The sequence below is a fragment of the Macaca thibetana genome, chromosome 14, assembly GCF_024542745.1.
Source record: "Macaca thibetana thibetana isolate TM-01 chromosome 14, ASM2454274v1, whole genome shotgun sequence".
Taxonomy (NCBI): Eukaryota; Metazoa; Chordata; class Mammalia; order Primates; family Cercopithecidae; genus Macaca; species Macaca thibetana.
The window spans coordinates 86,695,517-86,712,194 of NC_065591.1; the positions used below are offsets into that span (position 1 = coordinate 86,695,517).

The 16,678-nt window shown below is 40.6% G+C and overlaps 1 protein-coding gene across 8 annotated transcripts in view; it reads left to right on the top strand.

The window, feature by feature from the left end:
- AMOTL1 (angiomotin like 1) overlaps positions 1–16,678 on the top strand; it is a 172,765-nt gene that overhangs the window by 109,870 nt on the left and 46,217 nt on the right. For all 8 annotated transcript variants that reach the window (XM_050758886.1, XM_050758889.1, XM_050758891.1 and 5 more), the window contains 2 exons: positions 7,795–8,086; positions 16,346–16,490. In XM_050758886.1, the coding sequence (XP_050614843.1) occupies positions 7,795–8,086; positions 16,346–16,490 (437 nt within the window). The remainder of the gene's footprint in view (positions 1–7,794; positions 8,087–16,345; positions 16,491–16,678) is intronic.

The following is a 16,678-nucleotide window of genomic DNA, read 5'->3' on the forward strand; positions in this document are numbered from 1 at the left end:
TTATTTACGTAACAAGCCAAGCCAAACTGGAGTAGCAATGGCTGTTGCCCCACTCTGCAGTTCAGTAGCTAAGGTAGCTAAGGTTCCGCCCCCAATTTTTTGTCACCACGACAGCCTGGGTTTAGTTCCTAAATCAAGCTCTTTCTGGTTTGACATTTGTATTAGTTTTGAAATATCAGCAATTTGTTTTAGCTAAAGTATGGTAATGAGATTTAAAAGTTTTTTTTTCTTAAGTAGCTCAATGGTTAGCAGTCAATTAAAAGCTAATATCCAAGATATGTATGTGTGTGTCTCTGTGTGTGTGTGTGTGGCTTTTATATTTATTTTCTCTCCTAGGATGTTTCTTTTTTTTTTTGAGAAAACGTTTTTTTCTCTTCTCAGTTGACTGAATTCTGTTTTCTCCATTTACTTCTGCTCTCTCTCCTTTCTCTTGCCACACTCTGCTGCATAAGGGAACTGAAATAGTTTCTAATAGCCCAGGATTCCTTAAAGAAAACAGAGAAGGCACCGGACTCCCTTTTGGGGAGAAACCTCTGTTTTTCCTTATGGAACCCCAAGAGTGTAAACAGGTATGTTGGTCTCAGATCTTAAACTGCTTGCTTTGGTAGTGTATTACCTCATTTCTTTTCTTTTTTTTTTTTTTTTTTTTTTTTTTTTGCACTAAAATAGTTATTGTAGCAGAGATTACTCTGGGGTGTTTAAAGTAAGAAAGAGTGTAGTTTAGACACCTAGAGAAATGTCTTTGTTTGAAAAAAAGTGCACTGTGAAAGTGTCACATGGTCTAGCCCTATACTAGTTCTCTTTTTGGAGACCCAGGATTCAGTGTGGGCTCTGCCCAGAGTTCACAGATCCAGTTAAAAGACAGACTAAATTTAGAACTACCTATCTAAATAAAACTGGTTTCCTTATACAATTCTATGATAGATTTCTATAATTTTATGTTTGACTTGGCATCCATTTTTAATCTCCCTGTAGTACCACCAGACTCTTTCTCTCTGTACCTTGAGATAATATAAATTTCACTATCTGATTTTTCACCTAAGAGTTGGTCCTTTAAGATGCAAATTTAGTGCTATATAGCTGACATCTGCCTGGAGTAATAAAACAGGTTATCAAGAAATTGGAAGTCTAAAATAGTAGGAAAAAAGTTGTTATGAATCTATAAGATCTATTTCTATCTACGTGTGTAATATATCTGTGTATTTGTGTCATGTATATGTTTCACTACTAAAAATACATAAAAGCTCTAATTAATTGGCTTAAAGGAAAAAGTGCTTAAATCAAACACTTTATCAGAAAAAAATAGACTTTGAGCCAAATGTTTTTTCAAGTTTGTGGGTAAACTTAAGTAAATTTTTAATAAATAAGCTAGTTTTAAAAGTATTTGTGAAATGTAATTAGAAATGGCTTCAGAATTGTCAACATACATTATTGTTTAGATTCATTGGTAAAGTGGCTTAATATTTATCTCTGCTAGATGTAAAAATTTGGCATGAGGGCTATAAAGTTATGAATGTAGCACAAAGGAAAATTATCTTTATGTAAAATTTGATAAATAAGGAATTCAATATTGTCCAGTAAATGAAAACAGCTAAATCCTGAGTTACTGGCAAAAACAAACAAAAATTATCTAATGTTAAGGTTCTTAGGAAAACCTGAACTCCACTGGTTACAAAATGGTTAACATTTTTAACAATAACTATCACAGTTTTAATAAGTAATCTGGGTGAAAAAACAATTAATTAGATAAATGTAGTGGAATAAATGCCTACAAATAAACTTATCATATAATTTAAAATCTAAAGTTAAATAATACATATTCATTGAATGTCTGAGTCATTTCTGATTTTTAAATAAATTATAGAAAAATGTTTTTCTAAAAAAGAAATGTGTTCTTATTTAAAGGAAAATAATTTTTGTCTAATTCAAAGTTTATTTAAAAGTTATTGATAAAACAAGGTAATGGTAACCAGTATATAAAAGCATTGTAAAAAAAATTATAAATATAAAAAGGTATTTTTGGCAAGAAAGGTTAAAAAGGAAAATAATTTTATATGAGAAAGAATCTTATATGGTAAATTTTTATCCTGGAATAAAATGACTGGTTAAGAAAGAAGGATGTTCAGGATACACCAGAAAGTCCAAGTATGCCATGAATAGTCTGTGTAAGTCATAATAAGATTTGTAAAAATAAAGTTTTATGGGGGAAGAAAAACTTTATATGATCAAGTTGTCTGTAATTAAAGAGAAATTATTTATAATGGTCTTTCTAGAGATTGCATTTTGATATTTTAAGAAAACACTTATGCACTAAAGAATTGGGTAGTACAATGAAACTTTCTTAAGGTATTGATTTACCCTTAACAAAATTACAAAACATTTTACTTTTTTTAACCCAAAGTTTAACTTTTATTGTGTCTTGCTGTTTCAGCTTTCTCTCCCCTTTTAAAAGCCCTGAAATAGTTAAATATCTCCTTGAACTCACTTTTGGCTTCCGTAAGTTTTATTCCTCAGGTGCTGTTTGTTTGTTGTGGCCTCATGCTAAAAATGTTTTATCCTAAAGGCCTAAAGGAAATGTCTTCTCCAGTGTATCAGTCTGTGCTCTTCGCTTTAGATGGTTCTCTGAATCTAAAATTTTTCACTTGTTACCTAAGAAACACTCTTTCTATGTCTAATTGAAATACCCTTTTTATTAGTTTGACTTTCAGGTTATTGATATTAAATGGACACCCCACAGGGAATAGCAGTGGCACTGCAGAAGATCTTTTCTTTTGTTGTTTTGTAACTGGCCTAACAAACACATTTTATGTTTTATTGAAATAATTCCTATACCATTGTTATTAAGTTTTGGTTTGCTTAGAAAAAACTGAGATTAAAAATTTTTTCAAGTTAAAGTTATCACATTCATATAACTCTCTGTATTTTGCTTTTAAAGTCCTTGTGTCATTAAGTTACAGAGCTTTGACTTCTGGGTCTAAACAGGACACCAAGTCCTCTTCAGTCTTAAACCCTGACAGCAGTTAAAACCTCATCTTCAGATCCGGTAGAAGATGCCAACCAAAATAAACTGTGTTTGTAAGACACAGGGCCAGAAATTAAAACTATCCAACTCCTCAAGACCCATAGACTATTGTGGAAGAGGTGGGCATGAGATTGTAAGGGCCAATGTTGAGAGAGAAAATTAGTTCAGTTTCTCTATAAATTAACCATTAATACCAAATGACACTGATGCAAGACCAGCCTATGAGCCCCTGTGTCAGATTAACATGATTTTTTTGGAGCATTAACTCACTCCTTAATAAAAGGTTATAAAAGTTATAAAAAGGTTTATGGAAATTATATCTTATGGTCAAGATAATTAAAATTTAATAAATTTACTTACAGAATTTAAAAGATACATTTAATTGGCCTCATGCTGTCTTTATTAGGGCTTGTTGTTTGGGAAGTTAAATCTCTCTCAGTAAAGGTTTTTGCTTTTTTTTTTTTTTTAAATCATTGAGTTATCACTTTGGCTAAATGATTGGCTTATTTTACAACAACTTGTGATCCTATTTTGTGATATGAAGTGTTCTAAACTTTTTATATTTGACAGACTTCCAAAATCAAATTTTAACCTTAGTCCTCATTAATCTTTTGATATTAGATCCCTTGAAGTCCAAAAGAGACATATTCAGCTTATTTGATGTAATAAAATCATACAGGAAGTAGTGTGAAAGATGAAATGGGGTTTAACCTTCTTTGGATTATATTTGTATAAATGTGTTATTAGTATGTGTTCCAGATTGTATGAGATTCCTGTGATTCTAATATGTGTTAGTAAATGTTATTAGTAGTAATGGTGATTCTGATCTAAAATTGTATGCCACAGAAATAATCCAGTTTCCTTGTCATTTGTGTCTTTAACCATGACTTTCCTCATCTAGTTGTTTCACTTTTATTCTTTTCAAAAGGTGTTTTTTATAGTCAGCTATAGGACTCTGACAGTTGTTCTTGAATGCAGGTTTCTGATGACTTTGGAGACTGTGACACTAGAATAGAGGAAAAACTTGCAAGACTTCCATAGAAAGCTAATGTGTTCATAAACATCAAGCAGAACATGAGTTAATTACATAGACTAATGAAAGACTGAAATAATTTTTTTATGACTTTGTTTGAAATGTTGCTAATTCTTTTGTTTCTGCATCCAGAAAACCCTTTTTCTTTGAGCTATTTATAGCTTTTAATAATTGGGTCAGCTACACTCCTGTGAGCAAAATCTGAAGCATATATCTCTCTACCTGATTTCTCCAGAATTTGAAAACTATTTGCAAGTGTATTTAATTTATAGCAGTATAGTTAGTTGCATAAGTTCAATAAGAATCTTTTTCTTTGTAATAGGACACAATTGGAGACATTGGTTATTTTACCAGGGCTTTCGTTGGAATGGCATGCTTTTAGATATAACCAGATTGCTTTAAGGAATGGAGGTTGACTTGTAGAGCCAAATAAAACCCTTTGGGAAAGCTGGACTTATACTTTGTCTACACAGTCCCTGTATAGGTTCCTGACCTGCAGTAGGTAAAGAATGTCACTTTCTGACAGACCCAGGAGCCCTGTTTTCTTGGGCCCTTGAGGTGAGGAATTCACCCAATACAGGTATTTGCAGGCACAGGCTGGGCTCAAAGCATGTAAGTCTAATCTGAGATTCCTTGTGAAATAAAGTTCCAGTAAAGCCAATTAAAAAGAAAAGAGCCTATATGGCAATTTTTTTTTTTTTTTTTTTTTTTTTTTTGCTGACTTTATGCAAATACTCAGGCCAAGTATAGTAAGACCAACACTTATTTTACACATAAATTTGTCTTGTGATTTATCTTTAATGAAAATGAGGACTGGAGAGAGAAAAATTATGTTTCAAAATAAACTGGACTACACTTGTTATTAGATTCTAGTCTTATCTAATGTTTTTCCATTTTTATTATTTTCTATAGTTTGGACTGAATTCTAAAATTTTTCCTGGCTACACGTCTCCAAAGTAATGTTTTTAATTGTTTTTTTTTCTTTCTTTCTTTCCTGTCCTATTTTCCCTCCATTTTTTTCTTGATTTAAAATCCCTGAATATGAAGCTGTGCTTTCTTAAAGCCTTGCAAACTGAAGCTAGACAATGTAAGCTTCAGAAGAAAATAACAGCAAGTTATTTACATACATAAACCGCTTTCATACCTGCCTATTGATGTATGGACTTCAGAGTAACATGGCCTATATCAATTTTCCAGGATTCTTCTTCATCTTTTTTGTTTGTTTTTTTCTCTTCCTCATCCTGTTTTCTCTTCATAGGATATGAGATTTTACAACCTACTAAAAATGATCTTTCCTAATAACCTGGCACCTACCTTTCTAGGAGTAAACTGTCCTAGCCATGAGAGAGCAGATAAAACCTGAGACCAGAGGCTCATTCATGTTCTTATAAAATGCTTTTTCTGAAAGATGTGAAAGCAAAATAAATCTCAGAACCCCAAAATCACAAAGCCAAAGGGAAAAGTCAAGCTGGGAACTGCATCAGGCAAACCTGCCTCACATTTTATTTTTAAATAAGATAGCTACAAAGATTAAAAAAGCCACATACCTGCCTCACAATTTGCCCACAAGGAAATTCCTTGTGGACATAGGACAGACACAACTCAAAGCCATCCCTCTGCTCACCTGAGACAAATGCATATGTTATTAGTTCCTCTGCCCTGTTGTTTCACTAAGCCGGACTAAGGTGTAAATGACTTTTCTTTTATCCTCTTCTCACATGTAAATTGTGTATTCAGTGAAAAGCTAATCAGAGACTCAAAATAATGCAACCAGTTGTCTCTTTATCTACCTATGACCTAGAAGCCCCTTCCCCTACTTGGAGTTGTCCAGCCTTTCCAGACCAAACCAATGTTCATCTTACACATACTGATTGACGTCTCATGTCTCTCCTGTCTCCCTAACGTGTTTGAAACCAAGCTGTACCCAGACCACCTTGGGCAGATGTGGTCATAATTTCCTGAGGCTGTGTCATGGGCACATTCTTAACCTTGCAAAATAATCTTTCTAAATTGATTGAGATCTGTCTCAGATACTTTTTGGTTCATACCCTTTATACTTCTAAATGTTGTTAGGAGCCCTTGGCTTAGGTTGAAAGAAAATACAGTGATTCTTAGGAAGCAGGTTAACTGAATAGTTAGGATGGAATTGTTAGGAATGGGGACGGGGATGGAAATTCATGATCTCAAAGATAGGAACTAATACCAGGTATTTGAGCCATGAAGAGACACCCTTATGTGTTCTTTTTAACATGGCTAAAATTAGACTCTTGAGCTCTAGACCTTCCTCACCTCAGCAGAACAAATCAGTTTCTCCCCAAGACTTCTCATTTCATTAAATGGTGCCCCTATCAATTTGTGTAGCGCCCCAAATCCAGTAGTAATTTTTAATTTTCCCAACTTCCCTTCTCCCCATCCATGATATATACAAAACAAATCCCAATCTCTGAGTGTTTCTCTTCTGCCACTACTCTGAGCTCTCCTCAGTTCTCACCTAGACCACACCTGGGCCTCATTGGACTCCATACGTGTGTTCCTGCCACCATGTACTGCATTCTGTGCACACCACAGGAGAGGCAGCGCCTCCCCTGGCCTCTGTACACTCCAAGGTAAAGTCTGGCCATGGCACCTGCCCATCACTCTAGTCTTATCTTGCACTGCTACTTGCTGGCAGTGCTTCATACTTCTTGCTTGTGCCAGTGCTAATTCCTGCCTCAGGCCCTGTGCGCTAGCTCAGCATTTCCAACCTTTTTGGCACCAGGGACCTGTTTTGTGGAAGACAGTTTTTCCACAGACAATCGTGAGGTTGGAGTAGTTTTAGGATGATTCAGACACATCACATTTATTGTGCACTTTGTTTCTATTATTATTACATTGTCATATATAATGAAATAATTATGCAACTCACCATAATGTAGAATCAGTAGGAGCCCTGAGCTTGTTTTCTTGCAACTAGATCATCCCATCTGGGTTGATGGGAAACAGTGACAGGCTATCAGGCATTAGATTATTATAAGGAAAAAACAACCTAGATCTCCTGCATGCACAATTCACAATAGGGTTCACGCTCCTATGAGAATCTAATGCCACTGCTGATCTGACAGAAGGTAGAGCTTAGGCAGTAATGTGAACCATGGGGAGCGGCTGTAAATACAGATGAAACTTTGCTCACTCACCTGCTTCTCACCTCCTGCTATGTGGCCCAGTCCCTAATAGGCCACAGATGGGTACTGGTCCATGGCCCAGTGGTTGGGGACCACTGTGCTAGCTGACATCTCCTACCTAGAATACTCCTTTTCCCCACTTCTTTACCTGCTCCGTCCAACCCACTGGTTCTTGTCTGTCAGTGTGACTTCATCTCAAACCACCCCTCTCAGAGACTCCTTCTCTGCCCTCTCAGTAGGAAGTAGCCATGGGGTCATTCCCTGCCACATCACTCCACCTTATCTTTGGAGAGTAATTGTTAAGTTTTGATACTTGGCTTTCTTGTTGGGTGGCTTGCCTGTCTCTCTCCCTAGCATGTAAACGTCTGAGAGCAGGGACCTGGTCTGTCTTGGTTGCTGTTTCCCCAATAGCCGGAATGGTGCTGATTGAGATGGGAGCACAGTGAATACCTCCCACTGGGAAGTGCACTGATGGCTTCTGACCGTGGAAACCATCAACAGTGCCAGTATTGTTGGGGCTTCCTTCCTGCTCCCACCATTTCCCCGGGCTCTAACTGCTGCCTTCCATTGCCTTGCAGCCGCCCGTGCCAACTTCCGTTCCCGTCAACCATGCAGCAGCACAGCCCCATGTCCTCCCAGACCTCCTCCGCCAGCGGGCCGCTGCACTCTGTCTCCCTGCCGCTTCCACTCCCGATGGCCCTGGGCGCTCCACAGCCCCCGCCCGCTGCCTCCCCCAGCCAGCAGCTCGGTCCAGATGCCTTTGCGATTGTGGAGCGAGCCCAGCAAATGGTGGAAATATTAACAGAGGAGAACCGGGTGCTTCACCAGGAACTTCAGGGTTACTATGACAATGCCGACAAGCTCCACAAGGTACGTGACTTCCCTGGGGAATGGGAGGGAGACAAAATTCTTTACCTGGTCATGGGGAGTTGATGCACTGACTGACTTGCCAACATTGCACTGGATCCCTTTTTATACTAGACCCTTTGCAAGGTTTTAGGGAGATGAAAATAAATATGACCCAGTTCCGACCTTGGAGGAGCTTACATTCCAAAAAGGGGAGAGAGTTGCATATGCTAACACCCTCAGTAAGAGTGTGAAGGGTCTACTGTAGGAACAGCAGAGGTGGCTCTTGACCAGAGACTCTGAGGCTAAGTAGGATTACCCCACCTGGACAAATGTAGAAGAGGGAACACGGAGAGTAAATAACACAGAGGAGGCCGGGCGCGGTGGTCCATGCCTGTAATCCCAGCACTTTGTGAGGCTGAGGCAGGTGGATCGCTTGAGCCCAGGAGTTTGAGACCAGCCTGGGCAACATGCCAAGACCCGGTCTCTACAAAAATTAGCCAGTCATGGTGGCCCATGCCTTGTAATCTCAGCTACTCGGGAGATCACGTGAGCTGGGGCGGCATAGGTTGCAGTGAGTTGAGATCGCTCCACTGCACTCCATCCTGGGTGACAGAGTGAGACCCTGTCTCAAAAATAAAAAATAAGTAAAACCACAGAGAAATGAAGTGAGAGATACCAAATTTTCCTTTACATTTAGGAATCTCAGACAGGAACCTTGTGTTGTCATGTTCATTTCATTAGCTGGTCTTTGCAAAAAGCAGTCTTGCCTCAACATGAGAGGGTCAAGAGTACAAGTTATTGTGTGCTTTCTGCATGTTTGTGACTTACCAGGTGGGGAGATGCTGAGGAATTCCAGCCTGTGTAGTTACTGTTGGAATATTTAAATGTATGGTAGCCATTATTCTTAGAGATTTATGCTGAGAGCCAAAGTAAATAGGGGAACGTCCAGCAAGAACAAGCTGTTGCTGGGCAGTGATTTCATGATGACCCTCAAGTCAGCATCTGATGTGCTGCAGGTAGGATGCAAGGGGGTTGGGTAAAGGTAATAGGATGTTTTAGGGCAGGACAGCCATAGAGCACTTGAATTTCCTTTCTGGGGGTGAGGAGGCATGTGTAGTAGTAGTGATCCTCTAAGAGTAAGTACGGGCTCTTCCCTTGGCAATAAAGAGCTTCTGTAAAGTTAAAGTATAGGAGTATAAACCCCACCCGACTACAAGAACATTGTCACTTTGGCTCTATGTGACAGTTAATGCTCCAGCTGGCCCATTTAGTGTTCATGAGTTAGTGCTGATTTCACAGGTCAAGCTGGTCATTTTGCTGGTCAAGAGTTTGAGAGTAGTAGGCTCTGCTTGCTTCCTGAGGGCTGTCAGGGAGCAGTGGATTTGATGGTGCATATGTTTACAGACAATTTGTCCCAGCACGTTTGTTCAGAGCTTCCACTGAAAAGGTCTGGAGCTCCCTGGAGTCAAGACCAGACTTGGCTGAGGGAGCTTTGGCTGCCTTTATTGGAGGGGAAAAATGAGAGGCAGAAACAAACAGGGGCCGCCTAAAGATTGTGGCCTCACTCCCACCCCCTCTTGCACCCTTAGAAGTTGGGAAATAGGTGTGTTGTCTCAGCCTTAAGCCTATAAGACACTGTACAGGCCCAAGCTTGCCTCTGACATTTTTGGGCAGCTTCCTTTTAGTATGATCTGAAAATTGGGAAGTGCAGACTCAGCACTTCTTGGGAAACAAACATCTCTTTATTCTCTCCTAATAAAGCTCAAAGGCAGACATGTCCAGAAGCTATACAGACCCACTTGAAGGCCGAGTTTGGTGCTGGGGTTTTTCCCATGGCTGTTTCTGAAGAGTTACACAAATGGTGCAGAAATTGGAGGTCTTGTTATTTTTCATTGCCTTTTTATTAACATGTACTTTTTTTTTTTTTTTTTTTTTTTTTTTTTTTTTTGGGATGGAGTCTCACTCTGTTGCCAGGCTGGAGTGCAGTGGCGTGATCTCGGCTCACTGCAATCTCTGCCTCCCAGGTTCAAGCGATTCTTCTGCCTCAGCCTCCCAAGTAGCTGGGACTACAGGCGCGCACCACCATGCCTGGCTAATTTTTTTTTTTTTTTTGTATTTTAGTAGAGATGGGGTTTCACCATGTTGGCCAGGATGGTCTTGATCTCCTGACCTCGTGATCCGCCCACCTCAGCCTCCCAAAGTGCTGGTATTAAACATGTACATTTTATTGGCCTATAACGTACATCTCTTTCTTGATTTTGATGCACATTTCCATTTTGAAAACTAAAATGATTTAATCTCCCAGTGTCTCAATATTCCTGCACGAAGGATGGTTCTTAAAAGTTGTGGCCAAAAGGACTTTGATGACTTCTGGAAGAGGAGACAAATCAAAAGCTGTGTCCCTTCGTGAACCCAAAACTTTTTCAATCCCTTGAATGTTATAAGTTGTTCTACAAGTACAGTAAGTCCTCACTTAATAACATCAGTAGGTTCTTGGAAACTACAGTTTTAAGCAAAGCCAATTTTTTCCTCATCAACATCACAATGAAATGAAGTTGAAAACACTGATGTTATTTGGAGGCCTGCTATGTGTCATTTTACTTGAAGTTGCAGTTTCCAAGAACCTGTCAATGATGTTACATGAGGACTTACTGTACTACATTAATCTGTCATATGTAAAACCGGAATTATCGATTCAAAACCTCAGATTTTGATGGATACTTGCCATGTTTATCACAAGTTGGACTGCTGTTCTTTACAACAAGGATCAAGAGACACAAGAGTTGCATGAACTTCGTGGCGTATTAGGCCTTGCGTTCCTAAGGTCACCCTAGTCCCAGATCCTCCCTCATCCCCAGCTTTGTCACTCAGCGTTCTTAGCAGCTGCCTGAGCCTTAGGTCTGGAGAGGGGGTGGTCAGATGAGATGACAGCTTTGCTTCTCAGGGATGATAGCTGCCAGTTCTCCTGGCATGGATGTGACCCCTGTTTTGGGTAGGCCTGCTGCACGATGTTGTAGGATATGACCCCGCTATGCCCACAGTTTGATCCCATCTGAGTTCCTCGCAGCATTGAGAATGTTTTGGCCCTTGCAGAGATGCATTGTAAGGGCAGAACTAAAAATAGATGAATTTTTAATTGCAGAGTTTAGCCTATGCATACTGTGCCAGGAACACAGCAGAAGAGAGTGATTAAATTCGGAGACTGTCAAATCCCAGCCTAGATATGAAGACCCTATTTCCAAAGAGGCACAAGGTAGTGATTATCACTGTTAATGTTGGAATGATGGTCAAGGACCCCCAGAAAGAGCTGTTGTTTTCAGTCTTTCCTTTTGGTTATGTTTTTTGCATTTTTTGCCTCCCAGTTTCTCTGAAACTTAATTAACGATGGAGTCTCTACCAGGGCCGGATTGTGGGCTGTTGAGTGGGTTGGCCTCGAAAGCCATCAGGGAATAGACGGGCATTTGATGGGAGAGGGCCAAGCGTTAAGTTACCCCAGGCTTGCTTTAGTGAAGACCCTCTTTTGTGAGTGAAACAAAGGTGGCTTTGATTGGTCAGTCCGTGGCTTGCACAGCATGCCTTTCTTTGGTCCTGCGCATCCCTCAGTGTTGCACGTGAAGGTGCTCAGGGAAAAAACCAGTATCTGGAGCTTGGAATGGCTGAGATTTTCTCAGGGCCTTCTCTGTCCATTTGCTTATTTTCTGCTCTGCTTGTAGTTCTGTCTCTGGGACATCGAGCGTATTTCTGTGATTGCAGGGATTCTTACAGCCTGGCCTAAGAGCTCCCTGACACCTAGGCCAAAAAGGAGAATGAGAGCTGGGAAGGTAAACCAGGATTCCCCTCCTGCACTGTACTCAGAGTCTGAGCTGGTCTGGATAGTTTTTGTGTCAAACCAGCCTATCTAACCCTCCTATATCTTTAACAAATATCAGAGGGTGCTTAAGATGTTCTGAACATGGAGAAATAGAAGAAGGTGTGGTTTTACTCTGAAGGAGTGTACAGTCAGAAATAAAAAGCTTCAGTCTTAAAATTCTTGAAATGAGTCTACTTCAACTTCCCATTCCTCAGTAATCCTTGTGTCATTCTCTAAAAGGAGGTGTTCATCTTTTACTTGAATGCTTCCAGAGAACAGAAGCTCACTAATGGGTATACTACACTTCTGGAAAATGTAGTTAGGAAATACTTCTTAATGTTGAGTCAAAATCTGCATCTCAGCCGGGTGCGGTGGCTCACGCCTGTAATCCCAGCACTGTGGGAGTCCAAGGCAGGTGGATCATTTGAGATCAGGAATTCGAGACCAGCCTGGCTAACATGGTGAAACCCCATCTCTACTAAAAAAAAAAAAAAAAAGAAAATACAAAAATTAGCCAGCCATGGTGATGCCCCCCTGTAATTCCAGCTGCCCTGGAGGCTGAGGCATGAGAATCACTTGAACCCAGGAGGTGGAGTTTGCAGTGAGCCGAGATTGTGTCATTGCACTCCAGCCTAGGTGATGGAGTGAGACTGTCAAAAAAACAAAAACCAAAAAACCCTGCATATATTTAACTTCCTATATTTACTCATAACTCTGTCCTCTGCAACCATACTTTTTTATTCCCTTTTGTGTTGTTATAACTGAGTATCTGAGACTGGGTAATTTATAAAGAGGAGTGATTTATTTAGCTCATGATTCTGCAGGCTGGGAAGTTTGAAAAGCATGATGCTGGTATCTTCTTGGCTTCCAGCAAGGGCTTTTATGCTGTGTCACAATGTGGCAGAAGGTCAAAGGGGAAGCAGACATGTATAAAGAGGCAAAACTTGAAGAGCGCGTCCTTCCTCATAACAACCTGCTGTCATGGGGACTAATCTATTCCTGCAAAATCCAATCTAATCTCACTGCTGCGAGAAAGGCACCAAGCCATTCATGAGGGACCCACACCCATGACCCAGACACTTCCCACTAGGTCCCACCTCCCAGTGTCACCACACGGGGGGTCAAATTTCAACATGAGTTTTGGTGGGGACAAACCATATCCATAGCACGCACTGAAGGAGATTAGTCTTTCTCTACCATTACAGCTATCAGTTCTCATAGGAGTTACCTTGTTCTGAACTAAGACCCTTGTTTTTTTCTCTAGATCCCTTCTAAGCACATAACCATATGTCAGGTCTTGATTGTTTTAGGATTTGAGATAGTAAACTATATCGTGGTAGGGATCTTGAAGTTTCCTTTGACAGTATGCAGAGGGAAGTTCTTTGAGTAAAAGGAAAGAATGCATGATTCAGCGTCCAAGTCTGTCTGTAGAAGTTACACATTTAAAGATTAATTAGTCAGTATTTTGTTATGGGCAAGGCATAGTTCTAGGACAGTAAGAGCTATTCTACCCTCAAGGAGTTAGCAGTCGAATCAGAGCCGCAAAGTATAGATGCAGATTAGAATTCCAATGAGGGAAATACAACAGGTCAAAAATACTATAAAATCAGACCAAGGGAAGGGTCCCTGTGGGTGTAGTTAAGGAAGCATCGCTAGTTGTTCTGGGCTGGAAGCCTGAACACCACTCATGGTGGATGCCTCAAGAGTGTGTGGTACTCTCAGCTTCCCTGGTGACTTGAAGATACCCTTTGGTCTTGATGGGGACTGTTCCTGTGACATGCCCGGCTGTCTGAAAGCAAAGGCCACCTTTTATAGATAAAATCAGCAAAGAAGTGTGAGTGTGTCTGGGAGCCATCTCTTTGGTAAATAAAATTTGAAGACAGGATCATAATTCATGGTAAGGCTATGAACAGGATTTAGGACATACTGTCCTCTGTGCTGCTGCATTACCAGCGGTTCATGATATCTGTGGACGAATCAGAAAGGCCTTGTGGAAATGAGGGGACCAGGGAAGAACCAACTCTGGTATAAGGAGGCCTTTGGGAACATAAGGTGGTACCGAAAGGATCCTTGGTTTTCTCAGCTCAGCTCTAGTTAGCTGCTGCTAAGCAGAAGCCCTGGTGCCCTCCAGCCTATTCATCAGCCTCTTCTCAGCCATATCCTGGCTGCTCTGTAACCTCTGAGGGTGCTGACCACAGTATCTCTCATTTTTTTAAGTTTTTGGCTTCTAGGCTCCTACGGGTCCACTAGCTTCAGTCTTTTTCCCTGGTGCCCCTCCCCTCCTTTGGCGTGAATGCTTTTTTGGCCCTCTAATCTTCTGTTTATCTCCCTGAGTGGTCTCTGCTTTCTGATGTCATCTGTCATCTGTACATTGAGGACACCGCAGCCACTCTCCTGGCTTTTAGGCTTGTATGTTCACCTCCTAACTGGAAATCTTCGCCAATATGTGCATCAGGTTCCTCAAACATGGTATCTCCAAACCCAGACTGGTTTTCTTTCTTTAGTGAGCTTGGTTCTCTTATAATCATTTATCTTGGTTAAGTCTCCTTACCCCATCTTCTAAGCTGTGAATGTTTATGTTGTACTTGCTTGCTTTCTTCCTTACTGTCTGCACCCAGTCACCAAAACCTGCTGATTCTACTCATTAGTGTCTTTGGAATTTGCGCTTTTAGTGTCATAGTTCAGGCCCTTGTCATCTGTCATTGAGCTATTTACATAAGCTTTTTACCTGGATATCTCTTCTACCTCCTCTCCCACAAACCCCCACCCTCCAACCCCATCTGTTAGTTTTGTCTCTATGAGAACTTGGATGAGATCAGAGTTAGAATCTTCCTTCTCCAGTACCTCTCACCCCCACTAAGCCTCCCCTGCCCATAATTTAAAGTCCTTCCTTTTGGCCCTACCTCCTGCCACTTCTACCTTGCCCTCATCCCTGGACTACCATTTCTCTGAAATATTTACAGGCCAACTTAAGACTCTTAGCTCCTAAAGACCAGGAATTGCCTTCCTTATTTCTGTATCCTTAGCATCTGGAAAAACACCTGACATGTAAGCAAACAATGAATATCTGTTTGGATATATATTATTTATAGGAGTCTTGGCAGGGACTTTCTGATCCGGGCAGTTGGGGCTCAGAAAAGTGGGTCCCTGGCTCCTGGTGCCATTGCTGTCCTGTGGAAGCACTGAAAACATGGCTCTGATCTGGGACCCAGTGAAGGGCGCTAGTGCTTTCAACCCCATCAGTTTTGCCTTTGATTCTGACCTTAGCAGCATCTCATCAAGCATCCGTCCATGTTTGCAGGCACCCTCACCTGGTCTTTACCCTTTCTCTTGCATTTATGTTACATAACAATACAATGGGATTTATTGATATCTACATAAAAACCAGACTGTTATATCAAACTCCTGTTAGAATAGAGCTACTTGTTATCAATTTATATGTGCCATAGATTAAAGGCTTCCCCAGTTAGTTTTTGATTTAGTGAAATATTTTTTTAAATGGTTTTAATTTCTTGGCTATCAATTACTGAATATAAAGAGGTTTTCTGTGATTCTGTGATATATTTGTTTATGATTAGGTACATGTCCATTAATCCTTTTTTTTTCTTTTTTTCTTTTTGTGAGATGGAATCTCACTCTGTTGCCCAGGCTGTAGAGCAGTAACATGATCTTGCTCACTGCAACCTTCGCCTCCCAGGCTCAAGCGATCCTCCCACCTCAGCCTCCCAAGTAGCTGGGGTTACAGGTACCCACCACCATGCCTGGCTAATATTTGTATTTTTAGTAGAGGCGGGGTTTCACCATGTTGGCCAGACTGTTCTCAAACTCCTGACCTCAGGTGATCCACCCACCTCGGCCTCCCAAAGTGCTGGGATTACAGGCGTGAGCAGTCTGCCATATAGATAATTTCATAGACAAAGGAATAAAAATACTAGGTAATGAAGCCTTTCCTCCAGTGGATTTTACGTTCCTTTGGGGACAGATAGGAGTGTCTCTGGAAAGTGCACTCTACTTGGAGTCTGGAAACTTGGGTTCTAATTATAGTCCTTTAGTTTTTTTGTACTTTAATATTTTCCTGATGTTAACTGGGAATAATCATAATAGCTATAAATTGCCATTAAAAGTGTAAGAGATTTAAGTTATGTTTAGATTTGCCCCTTTCTAATATTGGTACAGAGGGACTTTTACAAGGTGACATCAGACAGTTCGGCCAGACTTGTGAGCCTGTAATTTACAGGATCCTAACGTAGTCTTTGGAGAGCAGGTGGGGGAGTGAAATCGATTATACAATTTGGTACACATGAAACTTCAGATGCAGAAAGACTGCATTGAAGATACAGCCTTCACACTGCAATGTCTAAGAATCCGTTTTACCAGGACACCAGCATGAATGTCAAAGGTACCACTTTAATGCCAGTTCTTTCTTTTAGTTTGAAAAAGAACTTCAGAGAATTTCGGAAGCCTATGAAAGTCTGGTGAAGTCTACCACCAAGCGAGAGTCACTGGACAAGGCGATGAGAAACAAATTGGAAGGCGAGATTAGAAGACTTCATGATTTCAACAGAGACCTCCGAGGCATGTTTATTCATGTTCTCTCTACCTAAACCACCTGTGTAGCTAAAAGCACAACTTTGGGGCCAGAATGCTTTGCCACAGGTGCTAGTCTGCCTGTTGTATATTTCAACCATCTGGGGAAGGGAGGAGGTGCTGAAAAAGCAGAATTGTTCTCTTCTGCCTTGTGGGTTGTATATTGCAGCATCGAG